At 41.9% G+C, this 26166-nt stretch overlaps 4 protein-coding genes across 6 annotated transcripts; 2 read left to right on the top strand and 2 right to left on the bottom strand.

Moving 5' to 3' along the window:
- Positions 1 to 1452: 1452 nt before the first annotated feature.
- gpr39 (G protein-coupled receptor 39) lies at positions 1453 to 4864 on the top strand. Its single transcript, XM_056755014.1, has 2 exons — positions 1453 to 2566; positions 3377 to 4864. Exons 1-2 carry the CDS (start codon positions 1786 to 1788, stop codon positions 3898 to 3900), a joined length of 1305 nt encoding a protein of 434 aa, XP_056610992.1. The 5' UTR covers positions 1453 to 1785; the 3' UTR covers positions 3901 to 4864.
- Positions 4865 to 5099: 235 nt separating this feature from the next.
- nmi (N-myc (and STAT) interactor) lies at positions 5100 to 9619 on the bottom strand. 2 transcript variants are annotated; one of them, XM_056755174.1, is made up of 10 exons: positions 9483 to 9619; positions 9171 to 9349; positions 9003 to 9062; positions 8752 to 8910; positions 8548 to 8664; positions 7194 to 7356; positions 6946 to 7052; positions 6660 to 6846; positions 5616 to 5719; positions 5100 to 5509 (listed from the first exon to the last, which is right to left on the bottom strand). In XM_056755174.1, the coding sequence occupies exons 2-10, from the start codon at positions 9204 to 9206 to the stop codon at positions 5306 to 5308; spliced, it is 1137 nt and encodes a 378-aa protein (XP_056611152.1). In that variant the 5' UTR covers positions 9207 to 9349; positions 9483 to 9619; the 3' UTR covers positions 5100 to 5305. The 2 variants fall into 2 exon arrangements, with proteins under 2 accessions (XP_056611152.1, XP_056611153.1); XM_056755175.1 differs by having other exon boundaries at positions 9171 to 9311.
- Positions 9496 to 17557, top strand: LOC130427620 (protein mono-ADP-ribosyltransferase PARP14-like). Its single transcript, XM_056755166.1, has 23 exons — positions 9496 to 9667; positions 9755 to 9921; positions 10536 to 10575; positions 10665 to 10823; positions 11060 to 11284; positions 11411 to 11647; positions 11740 to 13802; positions 13913 to 13967; positions 14053 to 14157; positions 14228 to 14290; positions 14561 to 14737; positions 14806 to 14969; positions 15062 to 15113; positions 15236 to 15340; positions 15483 to 15545; positions 15642 to 15818; positions 15902 to 16074; positions 16192 to 16291; positions 16378 to 16497; positions 16598 to 16660; positions 16749 to 16928; positions 17002 to 17175; positions 17261 to 17557. Exons 1-23 carry the CDS (start codon positions 9496 to 9498, stop codon positions 17425 to 17427), a joined length of 5001 nt encoding a protein of 1666 aa, XP_056611144.1. The 3' UTR covers positions 17428 to 17557.
- Positions 17558 to 19438: 1881 nt separating this feature from the next.
- ubxn4 (UBX domain protein 4) lies at positions 19439 to 26070 on the bottom strand. Of its 2 annotated transcripts, none has more exons than XM_056755173.1 (13): positions 25886 to 26070; positions 25375 to 25477; positions 25249 to 25277; positions 24599 to 24717; positions 24244 to 24346; positions 24035 to 24158; positions 23866 to 23920; positions 23013 to 23177; positions 22788 to 22915; positions 22363 to 22465; positions 21909 to 22040; positions 21421 to 21620; positions 19439 to 20124 (listed from the first exon to the last, which is right to left on the bottom strand). In XM_056755173.1, exons 1-13 carry the CDS (start codon positions 25965 to 25967, stop codon positions 19986 to 19988), a joined length of 1482 nt encoding a protein of 493 aa, XP_056611151.1. In that variant the 5' UTR covers positions 25968 to 26070; the 3' UTR covers positions 19439 to 19985. The 2 variants fall into 2 exon arrangements, with proteins under 2 accessions (XP_056611151.1, XP_056611150.1); XM_056755172.1 differs by having other exon boundaries at positions 21421 to 21623; positions 25886 to 26068.
- Positions 26071 to 26166: the final 96 nt, after the last annotated feature.

Raw genomic sequence — 26166 nt, 5'->3', positions numbered from 1 at the left:
TGGTTATGTTGTCCAGGGTCACATATGAATATCACAAATTTTTACATTGTGGCATTTAAAAATGATAACAAATAGATGTGTTGTATTATACTAAATACTTGAAAAATTGGGGAAAGGAACATAAAAAAATGAGTCTTCCTTAAAGGCTTCACTTCATTTGATTTCAGAGATAGATATGACCAGAATGTTTCAAATAGGTTAAATAAACTTCACCAATGGATTCTTTTAGGTGTTCTGTGTACAGAAGAATAAGTGATATCTCAAGCATTATATTAGCAGTTTACAAGTTTTGCAACTCTTGTGTTTTTTTGGATTAGGGTTAAACTGAGACCACTTACATTAACAGAAAGTCATTTACAGCCTTTAAATTAGTTAGCGACTAGTAAATGTTTGTGATTTTTATCTATGAAATTGCAGCTACATACGTTTTCATAGATAAAATGAAATTTTCTGCATAAAAACTAAAAGTACAAAATATGTCCCCGACTAGAGTCCCTGCAGTGAATCTTGGCAATTTCCATCCATGACTGAAGTCTTGATAACTAAATTAATAAATTCAACTCGAGAAATTCTGTGCAACTAACAAATGTACTCTCAAGGTTAACACCATCTTTGTTTAAATACATAGAACATGAAATTGAAAGCAATTTGATTGATGAAAATGATTTCATTTGATTTCATTTGATTGATGAAAATGTAAGCAAAACATCAAAACGTTCCATGAAACATCAGCATTGAGGTGAAGACTCAAAAGTAAACATGCTTGATCTGATATGTTCTGACATGTTATACTACCCTTCTCATCCTCACGCTGAATCTATACCAAAGATGTTAGGTTTACACCAGCATGCTTACATCTCTTATGATGCATGGGTTACTTTCCCTCTGGTAAAGAATAGAATGTGTATAATAGATGTATTGTTGCACTGCTTGTTGAATCTTAAATTAAATATAAGTTATTATATATAATAACACATGTCACAGGTGTGACCTGCAGATCCAACCAGTTTCAAAACACCTGATCCGGCAAACCAATCTCTCCAGGTTGACTAGAAACCTCCAGCCAGGTGTGTTTGATAAACTGTTAGACAGCGGACCTCCGGGAACTGAGTTTGACCTCTGACACCTCTGACCTATGAAATGAGCATGTGGAGACAATGATGATGTCACTCATATAATATGTGCTCTGTATATTCTGACCTCCGTCTTGTTGATTCATTGCTGAACATCATTGGCTGATGTGGCTTTATTGTTTGTACTTAATCTTTTTGCATCATAACATCTGGTAAAGACATTCTTAAATATTTACAGTGACTGTAAGAGATTGTGTAATCACACACACGCACACACGCACACACACACACACACACACACACACACACACACAGGGGCTGTCGAGACACACCCTCGCATTCCAAAGGTGCCTCACGTGACTAATGGTTCCACCTCAAATAGTGGCACCATGTATGGGCCTGTTCTGTTAATGCTCTGGTCTTCATTTGTTTAACTCTAATCATTAACTTGAACGTAAGGCTGAAGCTTTCAAACATAACCGCAATCCAACTCGGAGAGGAAGAACAACAGTTTGCTGTTGGCCAGAGCGTCATATAAATGGAGTAAGGATGTGTTGGAGAAATAGATCTGTTGAGGTGAGAGCAGAAACAATGCTTTTGTTGCTTAAAACAGCTGAGAAATCCAAGGCGGTTTGATGATTAATCATTTTGAAAACGGTGAGATAAGCAGGACTCAAAGACTGAGAGTGTTGTGTCGTGAGCGATACCGATCATGGAGAACAACGAGAACGCGGACAAAGATTGGAAAACGTTGGAGCCGAATTACACAGTGAAGATCTTCCTCACAGTGCTGTACAGCGTCATCCTCACCTTGGGTATTCTTGGAAACAGCGTTACCATTCACGTGGCGCAGGTGCTTCAGCGGAATGGCTACCTGCAGAAAAACGTGACAGACCACATGGTCAGCCTGGCCTGCTCCGATTTACTGGTGCTGTTGATCGGCATGCCCGTGGAGCTCTACAGCGCTATCTGGTTTCCGTTCACATCCGACTCCGGCAACGCCGCCTGCAAGATCTACAACTTCCTGTTTGAGGCGTGCAGTTACGCCACCATCCTGAACGTGGCCACGCTGAGTTTCGAGCGGTACCTCGCCATCTGCCACCCCTTTCGTTACAAAGCCTTGAGCGGCGGCCGTACAGTGAAGTTCCTGATCTTTGCGTGGCTCTGCTCCGCCCTTGTGGCTTTGCCACTGCTGATCGCCACAGGGATGGAAGGCCATGTCCCCGATGGACGCAGGGCACCGGCACAGAATCTGACATTCTGCACCAACCTGAGCGAGCACTGGATCATGTACCGCACCAGCATCTTCACAGCGTTCGTTCTCTATCTTCTCGTTTTGGGTGGTGTGGTCTTCATGTGCAGAGGAATGATTGTTGTACTTCGAGGCCCGATGGGCCCGGGTGACACGGGAGCAAATGGAGCCGGAGGGGGGGGCCCCAAACATGAGAATGCCCGAATAAAGGCGTCACGGAAACAGAGCATCCTTTTCTTGGGTACATGACTATACTGTATGGTACAAATGAATGTTCTTACATGCTGGACGTGTCATCTTTAATCCAGCAGCTGAATGCTGTTGTTCTTTGTCGGTTAGCAATTGCTTTCTCATCTGTATAAAATAGGTTTATAAATTTTGAGCTGCAAAGTGAGATTAACATTTCATTCTAGACACAAAAGAAACTTGAGATCTACAGCCAATATTACATGATTTAAATATTCATCTTTGAATGAAGCAGTAAATGTTGTGGAATGCATCTGAATAACACTGAAACAACCATTTCCTGTATAACAGTACAAGAGAGATAAAAACTACTTTGAAAAACTACAATGTTCTTTGACATTTCTTGGACAAAAACAACCCTTTATAGATGTGAAAAATGTGATTCACAATATATAGACATTATTGCTATATTGTGTACCATCTTTCTGTAAGAAAATTGTCCTAATTTATTAACACAGTTCAAGGCAAGGAAGGTGTATGTCTCTAGCACATTTCAAATATGGGGTTTTACACAGAAATGATCTAGAAAAGTATATAGAGAGAGAGAGGGAGAGAGAGAGAGAGAGACATAGAAAAGATACATCATGAATAAAAGGTCTTTAAAAGAGATTGATTTAACATTTAATTTTTGATTTAACATTGATTTTGACATTGAACGCCACAGATGCTTAAGAATTTAAAATCACGATAAAAAGAAAATACAAATGATTTTAAATTGCGGACTAAAAAAGAAAATGAAGAGGAAGATAAAAGTGCAGTTGTTGTGACAGTGCTTAGCTAAATCTCTTTCTCTTTGTGTCTCCAGTGCTGATTGTCTGCGCTTTGTTCCTGTGTTGGATGCCAAATCAGATTCGTCGGCTGATGACGGCAGCAGTACCCAAGTCAGCATGGACCGTGAGATATCTGAGCAGCTATGTGAAGCTTCATCCAGTGGCAGACACCTTCTTCTATCTGAGCTCGGTGCTGAACCCACTGCTGTATAACCTCTCCTCACGCCAGTTCCGCTCTGCTTTTTGGGACACGCTCTTGTGTCGTCTGTCGCTGCAGCACATCAACAAACGGACGCTGGGAAGTAGTCAAGGCTCGAGGCTCTCCGGTAACACAATAAGACCCCTGCTGCGCAGATCTTTAAACCATATACGGAGAGCCACCACTGAGAGATCAACTTGTCCATCAACAGGAGAGACACAAAGCATTCAGCCCCTTACTGAACGTCCTGCAGTGGCAGAGATGCCTGCCATCAACCCGCAGGAGGAAGAAACGACTGAGGAGACAAATCAGGGGACCACAACACAAACTCCCATCCAGCTCTGCAGACAAACAGTCTAATGGATATTACGTCAACTTGTGTAGCAGTTAACAATCTGTTCAAAGATCAGCACTTTGTTTCTATGAACCCCAAGATTGGGCCACATCACCAACAGAAATTTCACTGCTGCGAGTCTGTATCTACCTGCTGCAGGTCTCTCACCGCTGCAGGTCTGCGTCAAACTGCTGCAGGTCTCTCACTGCTACAGGTCTGCATGCTGCATGTCTCTCACGGCTGCGGATCTGCATGCTGCATTTATCTAACGACTGCGGGTCTGCATCTAACGGATGCAGGTCTCTCACCACTGTGCGCATGCATGCTGCATGTCTCTCACGACTGCGAGTCTGTGTCTAACTGCTGCAGGTCTATCACCGCTGCGGGTTTGCGTCTAACTGCTGCGGGCCTCTGACTTTCAAAAGAAATCTGTGAATTTATTGACAGAAATAGGAAAACAATAAAAAGATGTTTAGGTCAATGACTTTGTCAAGAATTCCCCTATAGATATGAATGAATATGTGGATAACCTTACCTTTGATTTACGTTTGGCAGACGCTTTTATCCAAAGCTACTTACATTGCATTGTACTACACATTTCTGATTATCTGTAATCCAATGGGATCGAACCCATGACCTTGATGTTGCTAGAGCCATGCTCTAACCACTGAGCTACAGGAAAGATTAAGTTATCATGGATTTAATTGTTTCAAAATAGTGACACATTTTCAGTTATTGAAATTACATCAAATTCTTAGTTTTTTTGTAAAAAATAAATAATTTGACTAATAATATTGACAGAGAGTGTGTGGTTCATGATAAGGGTTAAAGGGAGTATGTAAGGAGATGTGTGTAGTGTTCAACAGAATCAGGATCCACAAGAAATGAGATTAACATTATGGAATATAAAATGCTGCATTTGTTATCTGACATTACAGCTGTTGTTTGCTTGACATGCCACAGTTTCAATCAAATAAAAATGCAATTACTTCATCAGTGTGTGTGGACAACGTCACAAAACACACCAGAGTAATTTAGAATACACAAAGACTGTATTCAAGTTTTTTCCAGTGAATATCTGTTTATGACGAGAAAACTATCACGTCTTTGGGAAGTTATGCCTGTCCCTGCACAGCTGACACCAATCATCATGTAGTGAGTAAACATCAAAGTTCATTTTAATAAATCATTCCTTTCATGAGAGCAATAAAAAGAGACGCCTGCAGAGCTTTAGAGAGCTTTAATCACAACACAAGACATTACTCTCATCATTAGTCATGTTCAGAGTTCATCTATGCTATCTTCATTTCCTGATTTCTGATAATCCGTTTTATTATTTTCATTTATATTCTAAAGTCCCACAAACCAATAACATATCTACATTATCACATATAACATGTCTGTGTGCTTTCTGAACACAGCAAATGATCTTCAGCCATCTGTTTCTTCTTTGGCCTCGTTGAAGAACGCTGTCAGAGATCTCCCAGTAGGGACGTATTTAATGGCCTGAACCTCTCCTCCATAGTTACTGGGTTTCTGGAAATGGATTTCTAGATGGTCCTGAAGATCTTCTTCATCCAGAAGGTCCTGAATTCCCCCCAGCAGCACAGTGTGATTTGGGACCCCCGAGTAGGTCTACAATACCATGACACAATAACAACAAATGAACATCCTTTAACTTCTGGACTCGACAGGTTTCTGATCTAGAGAATGCATTTGAACATGTGTTGTGGAAACGCACTTGAAATTTCTTCAGCTGATACTCATAGAGAGGAAGCACATCAACCTTAACATCACTGCCAGTGTCTACAGAAAACGTCTTTCTCAGCACCAGATTCTCTGCAACTAAAGTCAAAACAAAAGTGTCAGAGACAAACATCAACAGTAGCATCAATGTTTTCATCTGAAAAAAATCATCTCCATGTATGATTGTAACTAGAATTAGTTCATGTAGATCTGTATGGACCAATATAAGGCTTGTTAATTCAAGATGGAGATGATTTAGTAAGAACAAATATGACTCATACAGGAAAAATGCTTCTGAAAATCAAACCGTGCTGGAAAACCCCCAGTGTCTAAGACAACATGAGAAAGAAAACTGATCACATCCATAAAAGAATGATGAAGCTAATGGACGAACAAACTATTTTACCAGTGTGAGTGAGTATACTCTTATAGAACACATTCAAATGCAAATTTTACACTAAGGCCCGGTTTCACAGAAAAGGCGTAAGGCTAGTCTTAGACTAAAAGGAATGTGTGACCTGTCTTAACTGAATATAACTTGCCCTGAAATATCTTCAAATATATCAGCGGCACTGTTTATCTCAAGATGGACACCAGTAGTGTTTACTGCACTGTGGAATTGTATATGCCCATTGTCGTCTGTATATGTTGATGCCTGTTAAATTCATACTGCAACTTAGGAGTTCGATCCTTCTGTGTAATTACTGTTACATGGTCGGTTTTGACAATAAAGTTGACTTTGACTAAGGCATTTTCATTAAAGAGACATAAATGTCTTAATTCAACTAGGCATAGTCCTGGCTTAAGATAACCTGTGTCTGTGAAACCAGGCCTACAATTTCCTTTGAATATAACTTAAGTATCTTTTTAACTTGTACCTTTTCTTTAATTTGACATTTCACTTTTACTTTGGGCTTTAGGTTACTCGTTTTAGTTTTGACTTTAGCAATGTGGAGAAATGCTCGTTCAGGGTTCAGGCTAGACCTAAACGAGATTAGCATTTCAAATATACAATCCATGCAAGGTGAGAAAGACAGACCTCCGGTGTGGACAAAAGTAACGTGGCCTGTGCCGTTCTGCTGGTCATAATCTACACTTTCCACTTCACCGCCTCCACGACTGGCTTTAGAGAAAGAGATCTCCAGCCGGTCTGTCATTCGCTCCTCAGGTAAAGTGGGCGGAGCATTTCTGAATTTGATGGTCTTCTTTGACACCTTGATATGAACCTGCACAGATTCAAGAAAAACACAAACAACATTTCTTTACATGACACACAGGATTCTGAACACAGACAACACATATGCGTCATACAGGGACTGCTGTACCTCAAATTTCACAGATGGCTCTAGTGTTAGGGAGTAGGGCTTCACATCCATCTTGATTTTGTCACAGGCAACAGAGCACTTGGCCAGCCGGAGGATCTGATCGGCCACTGAACGAGACAAGACTCAACATCAACAGTCTGACATTACTGTGCGTGACAGAACTCTTACTGAAGTGCAAATAAAAGCAAAAATACACCTGTGACTGAAATATAACAGAATAAAGAGACGGGGGAGAGTTTGGTTCGCACCGTTCTCCTCCTCAAAGGTGATGAGGGCTTGTCCACCCTTCAGGAGAAACGAGGGTCTCTGGGTGACAGTAAACACACCGGTCACGTCTTCGTCTCTGTCCTCTTTCTCTTCTGCTTCGGTCTGAGTGAACTTCATTCTTTTCACTGGGATTTCAGCTTTGATCTGCACATCAAAGAGAATGTGAGTTCATCTCCTAACCTGCATCTTTTAGCTTCAACACACCTGCCTGTCAATTCTAACTAACCCTGAATAACTTGATTCAGAAGGTTCGGTTGAATTCTGCAGGACAGGAGTAGTTTCTGCCAATCTCATATTAATCTTGAGTACCTATGGAGTCATATTGCATACGTTGTATCTTGGAAGAGTATTTAGTTTGATCACATTTATAAAATAGAGATACAGCTGTTTGATACACCATTATTTGCTGGAGGCTGGCAGGGGGGAAGGAACTACAGCACTAGCACACAACACATCATCGCATTAATCCCTTAATCCCTTTGTGTTGTTTACATTATGTACGTACGCACCAACAAAACACAGACGTATGACTTAGTTAGGCGTACCAGCGTGCAGTTCATGTCATGTCATGTCAAACCATCTCCAAATCCAGCTTTATATCCACCGTTTATAACACATCCATCACTGAAATACCGTGAACAAACAGACACACCTTAATTTCTCTCACTATCGCAAGAGTAACCAGCTGCAGCTGCAGGCCCACAGCACAGCCGATCTTAACGCAGAACAGCCAATCTTGATGGTAGATGGGTCTTACTATAGCTCATCGGTTGGCGCATGGGCGGGCTCTTTCTATCACATTGCTGTGGCCGTGCTTTTCTGGGAGAATTACCCAATAAAACGAATAGGATCCTTGTTAGAAAACAGGGATCCAGACTTATAAAAAACTTTCCCAAACAAGTTGGATTGCAGGGAGAGTGTATCAAGCACAGAAATAATACATCTTACGTTTAACATGAAATAGCATTTTACTCCATCCTTTAAACACTTTCTAGCATCTTCGGTTGTTGACAGAGAAACTAAACTCCTAACTTCATGTTTTCATCTTGTGCTTTACAGGATTATTAAACACTTTCTCATATTACAAAATGAATAGCTCCGGACTCTGAGTTTGATATGTTGTTGTTGCTGTGAGTTTATTGAATGAAACCTTGTCAAGTATATTGAATAACAATGTCATAAAATCGTGTGATTGACAGTGACAAATAACGCCCTTTGGTGGTAAAACAAATCTTCACAAGGCCTTTGTTTTAACCCATTTATTATAGCTAGCTAAACAATGTGTGCCTTTATCTATTAAATATGAATGTAGACAGTGTGATGTTGCATTTAAACCTTGAATTTCTGTTGAAGTGACGCAGTTTCAGCTTTCTTCCTGTCAAGTTTATTCTGAAGATCCTGCAGTTCTCTCTGAAGATCCAGTTTGACTCGATCCAGATTCTTCCTCTGCTCCTGAAATCATGCAGACAACACACACACACATGTTCTATCATCTGTTTGTTATTGTGTGTTTTATGGTGCTGTGTGCTCGATATTCACCTGTGTTTCATCAAGATCCCCTTTAAACTGTAAGCCGAGTTTGTGTTCGATTTCAGCCAGATCTTCAAATTCTTTCTGGGCTTTTTTCTTTCCATCTTCTGCTTCCATTTTTTCCAGAAGCAATCTAGACCTCTCGTCGTCTGCACACTGAATAAGATCCTGTTTTAAAACATCAATGTAATAATTAAATCTTTTGTGAAATTTTATGCGTTTGTATTTGTGGCTTTGACTGATTTTTTGCCTAACGTTACCTTATATTTTTGTAATTCCTCCGCGGCGGCGCTCATCTTTTCCTCAACGAGGATTTCAGGCTGTTCGTGTGTTCATAAAATAAAGATTTAAAACAACATTTCACTTAATGATGTAATTATTTCACTGGCTTAAAACTGTATTGTGTGTGTGTGTGTGTTAAGACGAACCTCGCCGTTCAGCAGATCTGCCGCGCTGTCAGACATCACCACAAACAGAACTAACAAACACCTGAAGTAAATATCCAATCTGAGGTAAAACACCAGCAGATATTCGTCGAATTTCTAATGTCGAACTTCCTGAAGCTGCACCTTGTTTACCAGAAGTCACATGACATGAGCGATGAATCCTTAAGTGAAAGTGAAAGTGATTCGCTAACACTAAAGAAACTTTTCATTCACACACAAAAGTCTCCGGTGAGAGTTGAGATAAATTCTTCATCCGCTTCTCATGTCAATGCAGTTAAAAGGAGGTTAACTTACGTTATCAGTTGAGATGGATGAGAGAAGTCTAATTCTTCACGATCTGCCGGATGATTTCGATCGCGTGAAATCAAAACTCGATCTTCATTTTAAAAACAAAAGAAGATCTGGAGGTGAAGTCCTGCAGATCAGAGAACATCCCGATGACAAACGAAAAGCTCGTCTCATTTATGTGACAGAAGAAGGTAAGAAGAGAGAAAGCTGCAGCTACACGATCACATATGAGATCAATATGAAGAGAAAGAGAAGGAAGTTTACTTTCTGTTTCTCAGATATGAAGAAGGTGCTTGACAAACGAATCCATAAACTGGATTTCAAGACGCATGGAAGTGTTGAAGTGACCGTAAAACTACCTGAAGACAAAAAGATGAAACCAGAACTGCTGCCTAAACCCAAACTGGAGAAAGTGGGGAAAGTTCTGCGGGGTTCACACACACAGGTGGTCTGCTAGAGGTCCTATAGATTATGATTTATTAACAATTATGATTATTGTGTCATCATCAGACTCCCACGACACACATGACTCAGATGTCTGTTGAAAGACAAGGAAGCGTAACTAAATATGTACTGTATGTTATAACAGCTAGGCAGAATATAAGACATTACCCAGATACCACAATCCATCTGTCTTACGTCTATTTGACGTCTGCATTTACATCTGCAAGACATCCGCAATACATAGTTTGCTTATCTGCAAAACGTCTCGGAGACGTCTGAACATCTGTAATACGTCTGCTAAAGATCTGCAAATCTGCTGCGTAAACACATCTAATAAACATCTTAGAAAGAGCAGCTTTACATCCATTCTGAATCATAAACATCTTACAGACATCTTCTAGAGGTCTATATGACGTCTGACAGCAGACATCTCCCAGATGTATTGCAGATGAGCAAACTTTGTATTTTAGATGTCTTTCAGATGTAAATGGAAACGTCAAACAGACGTAAGCCAGATGTGTGTGTGTGCTAACAGGCTATTAAAAGTTTTGTTTCCTAAAATTAGATTTGTTTCCACATACTCACAACACTTCTCCCTTATTGTGCCAACCTAAGGTCTGTCCGAGCTCAAACCCTACAACCACAAGGCATAAAGGTTTGATGGTTTCACAACTTACAGCAAAGAAATACTGTTCTCAAAACATATCAAATGACATTTTGTGCATGTGTTGGTTTATAATACAGACAATGACGGGGATTGTGAAATATCTGATCTGCTCATCACGACTCCTCACACGGTTGATAAGGAAATGCTTCAAATGTATTGTGAACGATTTACAGAACACTTTGTGCTACAAAAAAATGGAAATAACAGCTGGATCCTGAAGCTTTCCAACCAGTCAGGTGTGTTTTACAACATTTACAACCTTCTTTACACTTCATTCCTGCTTTAGAAATTCCGGTCATGCAGAAGAGCAGTAATGTAACAAACAGACAGGTTTTGCAAGCTTATTTTTAGACGTCAGTGTGACACGTTTTTGTTCAGTTAGCGCAAAAAAAGCAACGAAACAAAAACCATCCACATGTAATGCATCAAGAAGAACAGAAAAATCTAAACTAGATGTTGACTCTTTTACCAGATCTGCAGAAGATTCTCGGACAGGACAAACAGGAGTTGGATATATCTATAGAAGTGTATAAAGAAGGAAAGTGGGACCCTCGTCGCTTCATCTTGACGGGGTTTGAGGGAAGCACCGAATGGATGAAAATCTCACTTTTCATTGGCAGCTGTAGCAAGACAACAGAGCATGACTGGGAGATACTGGATGAAGAACGGATTGTTGTCACTTTCAGACAAGATATCGGTGTGTGTGTGTGTGTGTGTGTATACAGTACAAATACATCATCTCCACCTGATACAATATAAACAAACTCACGATTCTGTCAACATGAGCAGATCATTGTATTCTTCTGTTATAATCTATCCACAGATGTCACATCATTTATAAACAAATGCACCTCAAAAGCACTGCAGGGTCGGGAGATTGGAATCACACGCTTAGAGCCGACAGACTCGGTCCTGGTTCAGGGAGATCTGGGAAAGATTAGTGAAGAAGCCCTCAACCTTCACTTCAACAACACCATGAGGAGCAGCGGAGGAGATATCAAGTCTTTGATCTGGATCAACAGACAGAAGAGTCTTCTCATTACCTTTCAAGAGTCTGACGGTGAGTTTTCACCCTTAAACCAAAGAGAACGAACACTGTGATGCTGTCATTTCAACTGGATAGTAACTCAACTTCACTTTCTACTGTCATAGTTGCCCATGAAGTGGTGGAACAGAAGCACAGTGTTTGTGGCACTGTGGTGAAGGCATCACTCTTCTACTCCAGTTTAGGAAAAGCTTTGACCGGAGAAAAGCCAACCTTGACTGACATCCCTACAAGCATAAACATCTCTGTCCATGAAGATCTGCTCCGTTTCATTGAAAACAATGACCTGTGTAGAAACGCGCTGGAGAAGGTCGTCAAACCGCTTCATGCCGACATTCTTATCGACAGAAGAGAGGAAGCGAGTGTGATAAGACTGGAGATGGACGTTGACAAAACGACTTTGACTGCACTGCAAATAGGAGCCACTTGGGAGACAAAGACAGAGAGGAAAGTCCAAACCTTTTTGAGCAAGTACCACACAGCCGAGCTGAACGTGCAGAAGGACGTCTGGCAGCGAGTTAGGAGCGACTGTACGAGTCTCAGCACAGGTGATGCTGTCGTCTCCTTCAGAGAGTCCAGCTCTAAAATCATGATCGCTGGCGTTAAAGAGGAGGTGGTTGTCCTCTCGGAGAAGATCAAGCGGCTGCTGGACATCGCTGCTGTTGAGATGGAAATACAGAGGAACACCGTCGATGCGATCATTCAACTGGACTGTGGGGAGAAATGTGAACTTTTAAAAGAACGTGTACAGTCCAAACTAGGCCAAGTTGCTCTGTTACATGATGAGAATCAGCACAAATTTCACCTCAGAGGTTTGAAGGATCAAGTGGCTTCTGTGGAGCTCCTCATCGAGCAGGTGAACGAGAACATTATCCTGCATCACTTAAAGCTCTCATCTCATCTGATTCACTTTCTTCAGTCTCTGGACCTTCACAAGCTTGAACAAGATCATTTCTACTCCAATCACATTCCAGCTAAATTCTCAAAGCAGAAAGATTTGGTGGGAATTTTCGTTGAGAAAGACAACCTGAAGATCGCTGAAGACAAAATCTGTGAGATCCTCAGAGAGGATATAATACAACTTTCTCCCAATCGGACTGATGAAAACTGGAGAACATTTCTCATGAAACTTCAAGACGAAGTGGAATCCAGCCAGAACGCTCACAACATCAGGGTCACACAGACGGACGTGCAGCTCACGTTATGTGGATTTTCTGATGTAGTCGCAGAAGTAGCAAGAAAGGTGAGAGGCTACCTGGAACACAAGAAACCAATAACTGAGGATGTTCCTCTCAAGTCTGCACGAGAGGTTGAATTTGTGGACTCTTGTTTAAACCTCTCCGAACTCCCTGAAATCAAGCGTCTTGGTGCTACGATACTGGCCTGCAGAACCACGACTTGCCCTTGTCTGAAGGTCACCGCTGCCAAAGACAACGTTAAAGAGGCTGTGAGTGTCATAGAGAAACAGTTGTTAGCCACTCTTGTGGAGAGACACAAGTACTGCAAAGCCGGAGAAGCCAAGGTTCTATACAAACATGAAGCCAGTGTGAAGGCGAAAGCTAAAGAGTTCCATTGCAACCTGTATTTATCCCAAGAACCAGTGAATCATCCTCACCCGTCACAGAGTTTCACACACAAGTTAAGCAATTTCATCACATTGGTGATCACGAGGGCTGAGTGGTACCATCAAAGTGCCGATGCCTTGATTTGCCCAATGAACGGCAGTCTGGTTTTTGATAACCCTGTGGCCAAGCAGATTCTCCAGTTTGGAGGGGATCAGATCGCAGAGGTTTGTAAAAGTACCAGAGGGAAAAACAGTCTCCTGCCTGGAGATGTGCTTCTCTGTGATGCTGGACATCTCAACACCAAGAGCCTCATTTTTGCCGTGTTGCCCCATAAGGGTCAAGCCCTAGACTCACGCTACCTTCAATCGGCCATACACAACGCTCTTCTGAAAGCAGAGGAACAACACTGCACCTCCATTCTCGTTCCGGCAGTTGCTTGTGAAATCTTTGGGTTCTCCGTCAGAGAAAGTTGGACTGCACTCAGAGAAGCAATACTACAGTTCTGCGCTGACCATCAAAATTCCCCCCGAAATATGAGAGATGTTCACATAGTGCATTCTGTTAGGAAGACTGTTGATGAGTACAACACTGTGATCCAGGAACTGGTATGAATTCTCCTGTTTCACAGACGCCATCTAAGATTTGCCAATGGAAAGCTTACATCAATAAACCATCAATGTCTTTGTTTCCATTGCTTGTCCTGTTCCTCCCTCAGGGCTTTCCTGACACTTCAGACGTCCAATCGCAGAGAAAGCATCAGGGAACAAGAGGTACATATAGATGAGGATATATGTATATGAATACATGGTTTATATATACTCACTGTTGTTTTCACATGCGTGGAAAATCAAACAGCGCTCATCAATGGTGTGCCGATATACCTGAAAAAGAGTGACATCACCAAAGAGACAGTAGATGTCATAGTGAATTCCAACAACATACATTTAAATCTTAACACTGGTATGTGTTTCTCGGTACAGAAATATTTGAGGTTGGCATTACATCGCTCACTCTGGTCATGTGTCTGCAGGTGTTTCTGGTGCCATCTTGAAAGCAGCTGGAAAGTCAGTTGCTTCTGAATGTACAAAACAAGGTACCAGCAGTTTAATGGATAACTTGAGATAAAATGCACATCTGTTTCTCTTGAGGGTCGATACTTGGTAGCACCTAACTATTTAAGAAATGGGTATCGAGCACAAACTATCGATTGTAGTCCTGTGACATAACGAACAACAACAAAACACATAATCACAATGGTTCTTGAACACATGGGATGGAAATGCTTGTTTTGATACAATAGACAACAGATTTATTATAATTCTAGTGCAGCTGTTTATTTGTTGTTATTGTTGTATTTGTCCAGCTCCTCTGAAAGCAGGCGGTGTAGTAATGACCAGTGGTGGGGATCTTAAATGTAGGCACATTGCCCAGATGGTGGGTCCCGAGGGTCCGGCTGACATCACATCATCTCTTGGAAAGGTTTTGAGCCTTTGTGAGGACAAGATGGCCAGGACACTTGCAATTCCTGCGATTGGAACAGGTAAAAGAATGTGGTGACTGTTTCCCTGTGTGGTGTGGTCAGGTCCTGAGCCGTGTGGTGTTTCACAGGAAAAGGTGCAATTGGACCAAAAGAATCTATTGAAGCTATTCTCGCAGCACTTAAAAAACACTTGACTGAGCTGAACTCAAGCTGTCTCAAAGAAATTACTATCGTGACATTTGAACAGAAGATTCTGGATGCTTATGGGAAACATTTCAGTGAATGGAACAAGGTAAATACTCAATGTCTTACGGTCACGTTCATGAATAATAATTATCAGTCAATATTTTGAGTTTGTTTCCTGCATTTCATATTTGCTCGCAGGCCTCCAACAGACGTGCTCAGCCGGCATACGGCAGAATGCCAGAAAATCAAGGTGTGACCTTATAATGTTTGTCCGCAGACCTTATATACAGTATACCTGCTGCAGATGAACTGCATCTATGGACTTATTTCATGTTGCTCAAAGAGAGCGTTTTAAATCTTTTCCCTCGACAGTAAAAATCGGAAGTGTCAGAATTGAGTTAAAGAAAGGAGACATTACCAATGAAACAGTCCGAGGGATTGTCAACAGCACCAACAGGGAGATGACTTTGATGGGAGGTGTGTTTTATTTTGGGTTATTTATTACACGATCATAACCATACAAGCAGATAGCTGAACACAAGACCGCAGTTACTGTGTTTAATGGCCACTTTGATATTTGTTCATATGCAACACTAAAACAGAAATGAATATCTTGTAGGAGTTTCTGGTGCCATATTTAAATCCGCCGGAGTCTCTGTGGAACAAGAGTGTCAAAAACACGGTGAGGATGTTAAATATCAAAAAACCTTAAACGTTCATCAACAGAGAGAGAGAGGAAGACAGATGGGTTCACTCTGCGCTTTGTTCTCCTCTGTAGGTCCACTCCAAAACGACATACCTGCAGTGACCAGCGGAGGGAACCTGCAGTGTGATGTCATCATTCACGTGACCGGACCGCACTCGGCATCAGAGACGAGATCACGCGTGAAGAAAGTTCTGGAGCGCTGTGAGGACAAACAGATCACCACAATTTCTTTCCCTGCTGTCGGCACTGGTACAGACACGGATCGCATACACCCAGAGATCATTTTAGTTTCTCTGCAGATATCTCACTTCTTCTTTCATCTTTTTTCCAAGGTGGTGGCGGTGTTAAGAGTGTCGATGCCATTCAAGCCATGCTGAAAGGATTTGAAGATCATTTAGCCCAAAACAGCTCAACGGTAATCAAGCTCATCTATTTAGTAACAGACCGGGACGATGTCCTGCAGGAGTTTCAGAAAGGTCTCAAAGCATGGACTGCAAACACACAGGTATACGCGTCACAAGGATTACCCATGTTGTTCTTGTTGGGTTAAGATGAAATGTTTGAAGCATTGTTAGATGAATAACATCACTTACCTACACTCATGATGTGAACACCCGAGCAGAACAGTGAGGAGGAAGATGATGAAGATCAGTCAGAGCGTGAGGATTCAGACGACAGCGTGGATGAAGACAGCACATCATCTGACTTTGAGCCTGATACAAGTGCTGAAATAACATCCTAATGAAATCATCAATAAAAACAGATTTCATGTTTGCCTGTAATGTTTACATGTTGTTGTCGTTTAAAGCAAATCCTGTTGAGGCTATAATCGGCCCAATGAGAGTGAAGGTTACATGTGGTGACATCACCAAAGAGACTATGGATGCGATTGTTAACAGCACGACCACCAGCCTTGACCTGAACACGGGTGAGTTTTCTCTCATAATGTAAGCACCCCACTGTAATGCATTTCATTTCTTCAATTTTAAAGGTTCACATTTAGAAAGTGAGGATGTGTGTGTGTGCAGGGGTATCAGGAGCCATTCTTAAAGCTGCAGGACAAACGGTTGTGAATGAATGCAAAACGAAAGGTATGACATCTCACCCTCATCATAGACTGTATGCACACACATGGCTAATATTAATGCGGCTTATTTCTTCATTTTTTTCTGAATGAAGCACCTCAGCCCAATGGCGGTGTGGTGCTGACCAAAGCCGGAAACCTCACAGACATTAGAAATATTATTCATATGGTCGGCCAGACAAATGTGAAAGGCATCACGACATCCATGTTCAAAGTTCTGAAGACGTGTGAGGAAAACCACATTCAGTCCGTTTCATTCCCGGCTCTTGGAACTGGTAAGAAGTGTTCATTTAGAAATCTGAACCGAGCTGTAAACGATACCGAAATTCACTTTTCAATGTCTTTCAGGAGCAGGAAACCTGGCAGCCACACAGGTCGCAAACGCCATGACTGAGGCTCTGGCAGACTTTGTGAAAGAATCGCCACAACATCTGAAACGTGTCCACATTGTAATCTTCCAAAGTAATATGTTGCCAGATTTTCAGGACGCTATAAAGAAGCTGAAGAAGATCAGTAGCTCTGGTACGTATGAAACTGGTGTGTTTAGCATCTGTGACTTTCTGTGTTTTTATTCATGTGTCTCCTGGAATTTGGGCATTTTGAACAGCAAGTAAGACCAAAGTGCCCACGGACCCCTGCGTCCTGCAAAGCCCCGCAGCAGCCACCATTCTGTCTGGCCAAGCAAACGGCCTCCTTGTCATTCCCCGTTATGGCTGTGGAGATTTATGGGACCTCTTCCGCCAATGCTGCCAAGGTGAAAAAATATCTAGATGACCTCGTCTCCGAAGAGTGCATCAGTAAAGATGTGCAGTCGAGTCATCTCGCCAAACTTCCCGTAAGTGACCAGAAGACCATCGTGAACCTCAGTCAAAGCATTGAGGTAAGCGTTCTAGTGGCCGGCCCGGACAGGTGGACCGTCTCTGGGAAAAAAGACGACGTCTTCGATGCCATGCTCAAGATCAACAACCTTATCCAAGAAGTGCGAGATGGAGAGATTCGAGATGGTGAGGTGAAGAGGTTGAGGCAGACGTTACGTTGGGAGGTGGTTCGAGGAGAAACCTGGAAGCCGTTGGACCCCAGCATTAGCTACGAAGTAGAGCTGTCCTATCACAAGAAACACAAGACCTTTCAATATCAGGAGAACGGCCAGACATACACTGTGGACTTCAAAGAGATGGCGCTGATGAACAACGGCAAAAAGGAGTCTTGTAGGATCAAGAGGACTCTGCTCGGTGACAGCGATACAGGTAAATGTTTGCACTGATCACACACATAAGAAAGATTTGTATCTAGATTCAAACAAAAAAAGAATCATCATCACAACAGTGTACTCTTGATAATGCCGTTAATTCAGGTGTTCAGATTCAATTTCAATCTGATATGAGCCAAATCATCACACACACTAATGCACTTGAATATATAATAAATATAAAGAAAAAATCTTACCACAGCACAGGTGAACTTCTCATGTTCTGAAAGTTCAGTGTGAACAAAGCAGTGCAACATAACCAGCATTTCAACTGAAGTTGTTTTTCTGAATCATTTCTAATCCCTGACATGAAGACTCCAGTTAAGCCTGCAAACTGTTTTCTGATTAATCTGATAGTGGTAGAACGTGTTTGTAAAAGGATTTCCCTTCTTTCAATTTTCTCAGCAATAATTCATCCTCCCCCAACATGGACCAAGACAAATGGACAGGACTTAGAAATAATCACATTAAAATCTGATTCGACAGAATACCAGAAGATAGAAAAAGACTTTCTCAAGTCCAGTATACATCCCGATGTGTCCCAGGTTCAGGTTATACAGGTAAAACCAGGCAGGACATGAAAAGATTTCTCCAGATGAAGGGGGGGGGGGTGTCAATGCATTTTGACATCATAAATGTTTTTTACAGATCGACAGGATCCAGAGTCAGTCTCAATGGCACAGATACTGCGTGTTGAAGCAGGCGGTGGATAAGAAATATCCCAAACAAATGAATGAGCGTTTCCTCTATCATGGAACAACTAAAGACATTTGTCAAAAAATCAACAAGAATGGCTTCAACAGAAGCTTCTGTGGGAGAAACGGTACGTCACAGATTCTATTCATAGCCATGTCAGTCTCAAACCTTTGCTATACTAAAATGTAACGCTGATCTGTTCAAAGCTGTCGTACACGGTGATGGAACGTACTTCGCTAAGGAAGCTTGGTACTCCTGTCAGGACCTCTATTCAAACCTCGATGACAAGGGTCTCAAGTACATCTAAAGAGCAAAAGTTGTGACTGGTTCCTTGTGTGAAAGCAGAAAGGGCATGAAGGAGCCGGATCCCATCGACGCTCAGGACCCTCAGGCCGGTCTGCACGACTGCGCAGTAGACCGCTTACAGACGCCCTTCATCTTTGTGGTGTTCTGTGACTCAGGAGCGTATCCTGAATATCTCATAACCTTTAAAAACATTAACTGACACAAAACCTGATGGAAATATGCCTTGTTCTGTTGACCAAATATGCTTTCACACCAGCAGGTTTATACAAAGCTAAGAAAACCTCATAGAGCAGACGTTTTTAGGCATTCTCATTTAATCTAAAACCTGCCACAACCAGCTGCAAAATAAAGCACATACTGTATCCTTGTGAGGGGATTACATCATATCTTCAATTTTTCTATTGACAAATTTACAAATGCACTTTTAACTCTAGTTTCAAAAGTCATGTTTTAGATTTTTTTAATGATTAAAACTTTGATTTAGTGACTGAAATAAATCTTTACATATTAAAAGCATAACAGCAGTTTGATAAATTGTTTCACCAAATATTTATTATAAGTCATAAAGATGAGTCTGATTACAGTTCATTTTAGTTACATGTTCATGAAAATATGAAGACAGTTCTGGGTACAACAAACCAACAAATAATTCAAAGAGAAAAATCATTTCAGTCCAGGGTTAACCTTGAAACCCATCTTCTATTGTTAAAGTCTGGATGGTTATGATAAAATCTCTGTGCTTGACTAGTAAAGACATTCTATTGCCAATGCATTTAATGATCAAAAACGCAGAAACAAACCTGCGGCGTTTAATAAGAAATAAACTCTAAAGGTCCTCGCAGCAGTTTTCATCAGCAGCAGCAGTTTTCAGGCCAATGAGAGTCAGCATTCATTAAAGTGGTGCACACACAGCACAGAGAGAAATGACCCTATCCTTATTATATTAACCCATGCGGGGGGACGTGATGAAGAGCCAGATTAAAGGGGAACATATAAAATCACAGCCCTAAATTACTCAAACCCACCATTAAGACTGACCCACTCTCAACCATCAAAGAGAGAGAGACATGTGGTTATTACACTACATCTGTTGTGTAGAGTTGCCGTTCCAGGTGTTGTTGTCGTCTTCACTATCATCTTGATTCCGAAGTCGATATATTTTACCGTCTTTTTTAAAGTCCTCTGGTCTTTTCTCAAGAACTCTCTTACGAACAGCATCTCTGAAATGTCACAAGACCAAAAGTGTTGTTTGTGAAAAACACAGGTGTGAAGTGGGTTACATAGAAAATGCAGATGTGTTTATTACAACAGGAGATTAACTCAGTCAAGACACAGAAACCGACATCATCAATCTTAACCTCTACGCAGCTATCAGCTGTGCCTTCAGAGTGTCTCATATAGGGATGCACCAATAACCCCGACCCTGATCCCATATCTGATCTCTGAGTATCGGCCGACACTGATCCGGATCTGATACTAGCTCTGGTTTTCACTATCAACGTAGAATTGCATATTTCTGTCTTTTATTGATAAAGGTGGATAGTTCTGAAGCATTTTACTTTCAAGTACATTTTAAAATATCTGTAGTGTTTTTACTGTGGACAAAAAATACTTCCTCACATTATAAAGCACATCATACATTTAACTCCACTACGTTCCATAAAAAAATGTTGTTTTTAAGCTTTTAATCCTGGAGTACATTAAAGTCCACCACTTTCTTTTATTGAAGTAATTTTACATCGAAAAGTAGAGAAGTAGGATTATTAAAATGTAAATAAATACTGTATTAAAGGTAGAAAACATACAGAAAAGTATTTATAAATAGTACTGGAGTATGATATAATGCTTTACAATGCAGTCTCATGAAGTACAGATAAATGTTCTTGAGTATAATACTACTATCTCTGTTTATTGCACACAACTAGCATCGTATAAAAGTCTCCAATGCAGTAGAACAGACTCGCTCATGCGGTCGCAGAAAGATGCGCTTAATGCCCCCGCTTCAACACAGACTGCTTCCAGTGCTTCAGTGCTGTCTCTGGCAAAATACAATTAAAACAAAACCAAAAGACTATTATCTAGTGATTATGACAAATAATGAAAACATTGGAACGAGTAACGTCCTGTCTGTTACTGGACACATGCATGCTGGATGGAGATTGACAGATGACAGCACCAGCGGAGGTCAGAGTTTCTTAATGATGCTATATTGATTTATTCCTCACATAAAGCTATCGAAATACATGATGTGGAATACAGTTTCCTGATAGTTAGTCCTTTTTGAAGCTTAAGAGAAGCACCCACGGGTAATGCTACAGATCTGATTTGAAAGTAACAGTCCCATACCCGATCTAGCAAAAATGACCCGTATCGGCCCCTATTCAGATCCAGAGTATCAGATCAGTGTATGCGGCATTTTCTTCATTCAATAAAAGCATGCTAATGGTGCAGTTAGAGGTTTTTACAGCATCTCATCAGAGTCTACTTTAAACAGGATTGAGAATAAACAGACGTACTGCTTTGGTTCTGAGGAGGAGCCTGAGCTCGGCGTGTGTTGATTCTGGGCACGAGGGGACGCAGGCGGGGGGGGCGTCCTGAACAACAAGCTGGTGATGAACCTCCAGACGGCCAGCAGGGGAAAGAGTAAAGATCCCAGAACAGACCAGATGCCCCCACCCTCAGACGAGTGGATCACACTGTTGGATGCTCGACTGGACTGCTGTTGGGAACAAAATAATTTCATGTCACGTGACTACTGCAAACACACTTCATCTCATTCTATCATGAATCAAAACTGATCGACTCTTGAATAACGTGAGAAACATTTACATGAAATCAAAACAACCAGACCGAAGTGACGTGTCTCGCTTTCATTTTTTTCAAATTTAATCTCTTTATGAACAGACATTGATTGACTGTTTGGATGTGATATATCTAGTATAACTGGACTAGGTGATGTTGTCATGTTGGACACTGATGTGTGCTGTGGTGGTGTGTTGCTCACAGGAAGCAGGACGATGGAGGCGCTGGGTGCCAGCTCAAGCTCCAGTAAACTTCTCTCCAGATCGTCAGCTGTGAACTCTCTTCTGGGGAACATGGTGGCCAGTGAGAAATGACCGTACCTGTTTCTAACCTCCTGTAAAAGGACACAAAGTCAGATGATGTTTATAGAACACGTGACAGCGGTGAAGAGATCGCTGTACCATCCAGCTAACCCATGCAGTCAGAGGAAAATACCCATTTAAAGGAAGAACAAATGCTGATCTAAACCTCCTTGTGGGTTATGAATCAGTTTTCCTCTATAAGCTCATGTTATCATGATAACGCTTCAACATGGTTTTGTTCTGTGTCGAGTCGTCCAATGAAGACTTTTACCAATCTTTTCAGAGTCATCTTAAAGAGAAACATAAACATCGCTCTGTCTGTTCTAAATGCGGGGCGTCACCATGGAAACCGACCTGCACGACAAATTGTCTGGCTTCCTGCAGGCGTGTCTCTGATGGAAACTGGTTAGTGAAGGATGAGCCGTCGGGCAGACGGAACTGAATCCTGGCAACAGCACTGAAAGAGAAGCAGAGATGAGATAGAAATCACACAAGCAGATGCTCTGGATCATTGATTTCAAAGCGATGGGAGAATATTTGCCACTTCACTTCAACACAACATGTGACGGTGAACAAACAAACTCATCCTTACGATGTATTCACTGTATGCACTCTTCATGACAACAGAACAATACATCCCATGTGTGTGTGTTTACATTAGAAGCAGAGATGTTTCACATGAGCTGGTCAACAAAACTCTTGTATCTCAATCAACCCATTGAGGGAAATCTATCCTGACAAATATTCCTCAGCGCAGTGGTACAGAAGTGGTTAGGCACCTTCTCTCTCGTTTTGTAGCTTCTCTCTTGGCTTCATCTTCAGCCGCTCTGCCCTGTAGAGCCGTTAATCTGGCCGCTTCTGCCTCCTGCTGGACCTGAGCGTAACGGGTTGCTCTGTCTGCACGGTCCTGTAGGACAAAAGCACAAACATCAGCCGCTGTCAATAGAGCGGTGTTCTGTATCCCCAGAACATGAATCACATGAAACGAAAAACAAAGACGTCACCAGAGCGATCTGCTGTTTGACTCGATCTCTGGCCGCTTTCTCTTCCGCTTTCTCACGGTTTCTCTCCTCCAGCAGACGTTTGGTTTTCTCCTCCTCCTGTTTTCTCTTGTAGTCCAGCATCTCTTTGCCCAACTTCCGTCTGTCCACCTCCTTCTTCAGCTCATTCTGCACATTTGACGGGAACAACCTCATAACCCAGCACACATTTAGACAACACAAACATGCACAAATAAAAATACCACCAAGAAAGAAACGCAGTTAGAAAACTGACACAATGTGAACAAGTGAAACGAAGTCAGCAGAAAATGAAGTTTCATTTGGTGAGATCATATGATGGAGAATGTTTGTTTTGATCTGTACATGAGTGCACACACACACAAACACATGAGGGGTGGGCGATATGACCTCAAAACTATCTCACGATAAATACACGTAAGCGGTGGTGGTAAGAATGACTCTATAAATGTAACACCATTCACCGGAGGCCATGATTGTAGCTGCATGTGGTCATGAGAGCCTCAGATCTTTTAACCATATGAACTGTTGCTCTGTTTTCTAGTATTCTGACTATCCACACATATTTAATCAACACAGTAAATAAAACAAGGTGAAACTAAACATTATCTGGGACGCATCTACAGTGCCATCCTTCACAAGAGGTGTCCTCCTGAGCTTCACATCCGCCGCCGCTGCCGGTTCTCACTCCTCATAAGAGCTGTGAAGCAACTAGGCTTTATCCTTTATATGTGGGAAGACAAAGTCCTATCGTGGGGAGAACTTCTACCTGTATTTCACAAATGATATAATATCGCCAATCCCTAACACACACACACACACACACACACAACATTACCTCATCTTCTACTTTTCTGGTCTCTTTATGTCTCTCCTCAAGTTTCTTTGTTAACCTACAGATGCGGATTCAGAAAACAGGTACCATCAAGACACTTAGTTTGAGCTTCAGACACGCCCGCAGACCAATGTCTGTCAAAGGCATCCATGTAAAGTGTAGCTCCGCCCACCTCTCCACTTTGGCATCTAAGGGTTCCTCAGACTGAGGGATGTCTTTTGAGGAGACACTTTTATCATCACCTGCAGTCTGGTGTCCAGATGCTTTCTCCTCCTCCACCGGCACAGACATCGACTCTGGAAGCAGACGCCCGTCAGTCACTGGACCATCACAAGCTATCACATCATGACCTCAAACACGCACGTATATTTGGAGCGTCACCTGTAGATGTGGCAGAGCTGCAGTCTGATGGATGTGAGACGAGCACTGGCTGATGGGGTCTCTCTTCATCTGCTGCGGCTCCATCCATCTGCTGCGTGTGCATCTGTATAGACACACAGTTCAACATGAGCATCAGTAACACACTCACCGTCACGTCATCAAACCACTGTAAACTTCAATATGTGCCTCCTAATATCTGACCTTCATCATTTATCAATCTGACAGACACCCTTCTTTATTGGAAATAAACAACACATTTTCATTCTGACCTGAACTATCGCTTTAAAGAAACCTAGATATGTGAAGCATGTGTAAGGTGTCTGCCGGCGGACGCAGAGCTTAGAAGATCTCACACCTGTCTGACTTTGTTGATTCTGCGTGTCAGTTCCTCTGCCGTGATGCTGCCAGCGATGACCTCCAGCGGGACGCCGTTCTCTCCGATGAAGAAGCAGGACGGGATACACACCACTGGATCTTTATCAGCTCAGAGTTAAGGACATGACTCGTGTGATTTACAACCGAACACACTGTTGGTGGCAGGAGTCATCACACATAACAATATACCCTACATATATAAACACATACATGTCACCTGTAAATAACCAACTGTTGTTTTTCACATTTTTAACCCAAAACAGTATTCACTGCATGCATTCTTCTTAAGCTCTAAAAGTCAACAGTAACAAGAGATTCTCTCTTCATCTTTTGTCTGATTCATATCAAAAGCATACAGCAGCAGAAACATATTAGACACAATACTGCGTTGAGCTCCTTTACAGTCTCACGACACGAGCCATAAAGTTTATGACATCACACTGTGACGATTTATCCATTTAGGTACAATGACCCTTGGAGAAAGGTTGCACACTTTAGAACATGATCACCTGGCAAACCACAGTGGTGCTTTAAATACTTATCACCAAGTGGTGATGGATGATGAGGACTGTGATTAGATGTTTTGAAGAGTCCTCATTATATTCATTAAACATACAGATAGAAGGATACAGATCTGAGAAAACTGCACACATGTTTCACTGGAAGATAAAAGACAGAGATGAGGTGAGTGATGCTACACGGATGTAACCTTGTGTCTAATCTACACACACACACACACACACACACACATCTGACCTCTGAGCGTCCAGTCGAATCGCAACACAACAGTTGCGAGCTGCACCCGACACACTGTCCGCCTGCCAACTGGACATCAGCTGAGTGGACTGGTCATCATCACCTGTAAAGGAGCAGTCCAGTGATGGATCAACACAGTGTGGAGCTTTGACTTATGACCACACAAATACACTCATGACAGTTCGAAGAAACAAAAACACAAGCGCGGTCCGACTGTACAAATGGCACAATATGCAGATATTTCATAACATAAACGATCGCGTCACTTTGAGGAAACGATCCGGTTATTCGCTGATGTTGTAACACGTCAATATGAGCACTGACTGCACATAAGATCACGTCACATCAGTATAATAATAAAAAGTCTGATTGTCCCGACCTGTGACACCTCCACAAACACACATCTGATCTGATCGGAGTATGTGCGTGATAATCCGCTGACTAGCATGAGTGCTAATGAGACTCAGTCATCTGTGATGTCAAACGCACATCGGATCTGTGTGTCAGTTACCTGTAATCACCACCACAAACACACATTTGAGTTGTTTAGCTGACGCGATGGCCGCCGGGATCGAACCCTCGAACCAACGCATGATGAACCGACTGCTGCTCGCGACGCCTCTGAATCTGAAACGTTCCAAAAGATTCGAGAACTCGCAGCCACCGGAACCTGGAGTCAGAACACGGAAGTAGAATGACGCGGAGAACCATGGGAGATGTATTTTCCACCAAAATGAATTCCGAAATATGTTCACGAGTGGAAATAAAGCGGATGAGATGATAGGCCACAAT

Source organism: Triplophysa dalaica, chromosome 8, assembly GCF_015846415.1.
Source record: "Triplophysa dalaica isolate WHDGS20190420 chromosome 8, ASM1584641v1, whole genome shotgun sequence".
NCBI lineage: Eukaryota > Metazoa > Chordata > Actinopteri > Cypriniformes > Nemacheilidae > Triplophysa > Triplophysa dalaica.
This window is presented reverse-complemented; position numbering and strand designations above follow the sequence as displayed.

What these genes read in the sequence shown, in the direction of transcription:
- gpr39 (XM_056755014.1), top strand. Translation starts at nt 1,786, where the DNA reads ATGGAGAACAACGAGAACGCGGACAAAGATTGGAAAACGTTGGAGCCG. An exon ending in ACAGAGCATCCTTTTCTTGG is followed by an intron (nt 2,567 to 3,376) that starts GTACATGACTAT and finishes TTGTGTCTCCAG; the next exon opens with TGCTGATTGTCTGCGCTTTG.
- nmi (XM_056755174.1), bottom strand. Translation starts at nt 9,206, where the DNA reads ATGTCTGACAGCGCGGCAGATCTGCTGAACGGCGAG. An exon ending in CACCTTTGAGGAGGAGAACG is followed by an intron (nt 7,053 to 7,193) that starts GTGCGAACCAAA and finishes TGTCTCGTTCAG; the next exon opens with TGGCCGATCAGATCCTCCGG. An exon ending in AGCCATCTGTGAAATTTGAG is followed by an intron (nt 6,847 to 6,945) that starts GTACAGCAGTCC and finishes GAATCTGTGCAG; the next exon opens with GTTCATATCAAGGTGTCAAA.
- LOC130427620 (XM_056755166.1), top strand. Translation starts at nt 9,496, where the DNA reads ATGGATGAGAGAAGTCTAATTCTTCACGATCTGCCGGATGATTTCGAT. An exon ending in TTTCCCTGCTGTCGGCACTG is followed by an intron (nt 15,819 to 15,901) that starts GTACAGACACGG and finishes CTTTTTTCCAAG; the next exon opens with GTGGTGGCGGTGTTAAGAGT. An exon ending in ATTCCCGGCTCTTGGAACTG is followed by an intron (nt 16,929 to 17,001) that starts GTAAGAAGTGTT and finishes AATGTCTTTCAG; the next exon opens with GAGCAGGAAACCTGGCAGCC.
- ubxn4 (XM_056755172.1), bottom strand. Translation starts at nt 25,967, where the DNA reads ATGCGTTGGTTCGAGGGTTCGATCCCGGCGGCCATCGCGTCAGCTAAA. An exon ending in CAGCTCTGCCACATCTACAG is followed by an intron (nt 24,159 to 24,243) that starts GTGACGCTCCAA and finishes GTCTGCTTCCAG; the next exon opens with AGTCGATGTCTGTGCCGGTG. An exon ending in GCTACAAAACGAGAGAGAAG is followed by an intron (nt 22,466 to 22,787) that starts GTGCCTAACCAC and finishes CTTCTCTTTCAG; the next exon opens with TGCTGTTGCCAGGATTCAGT.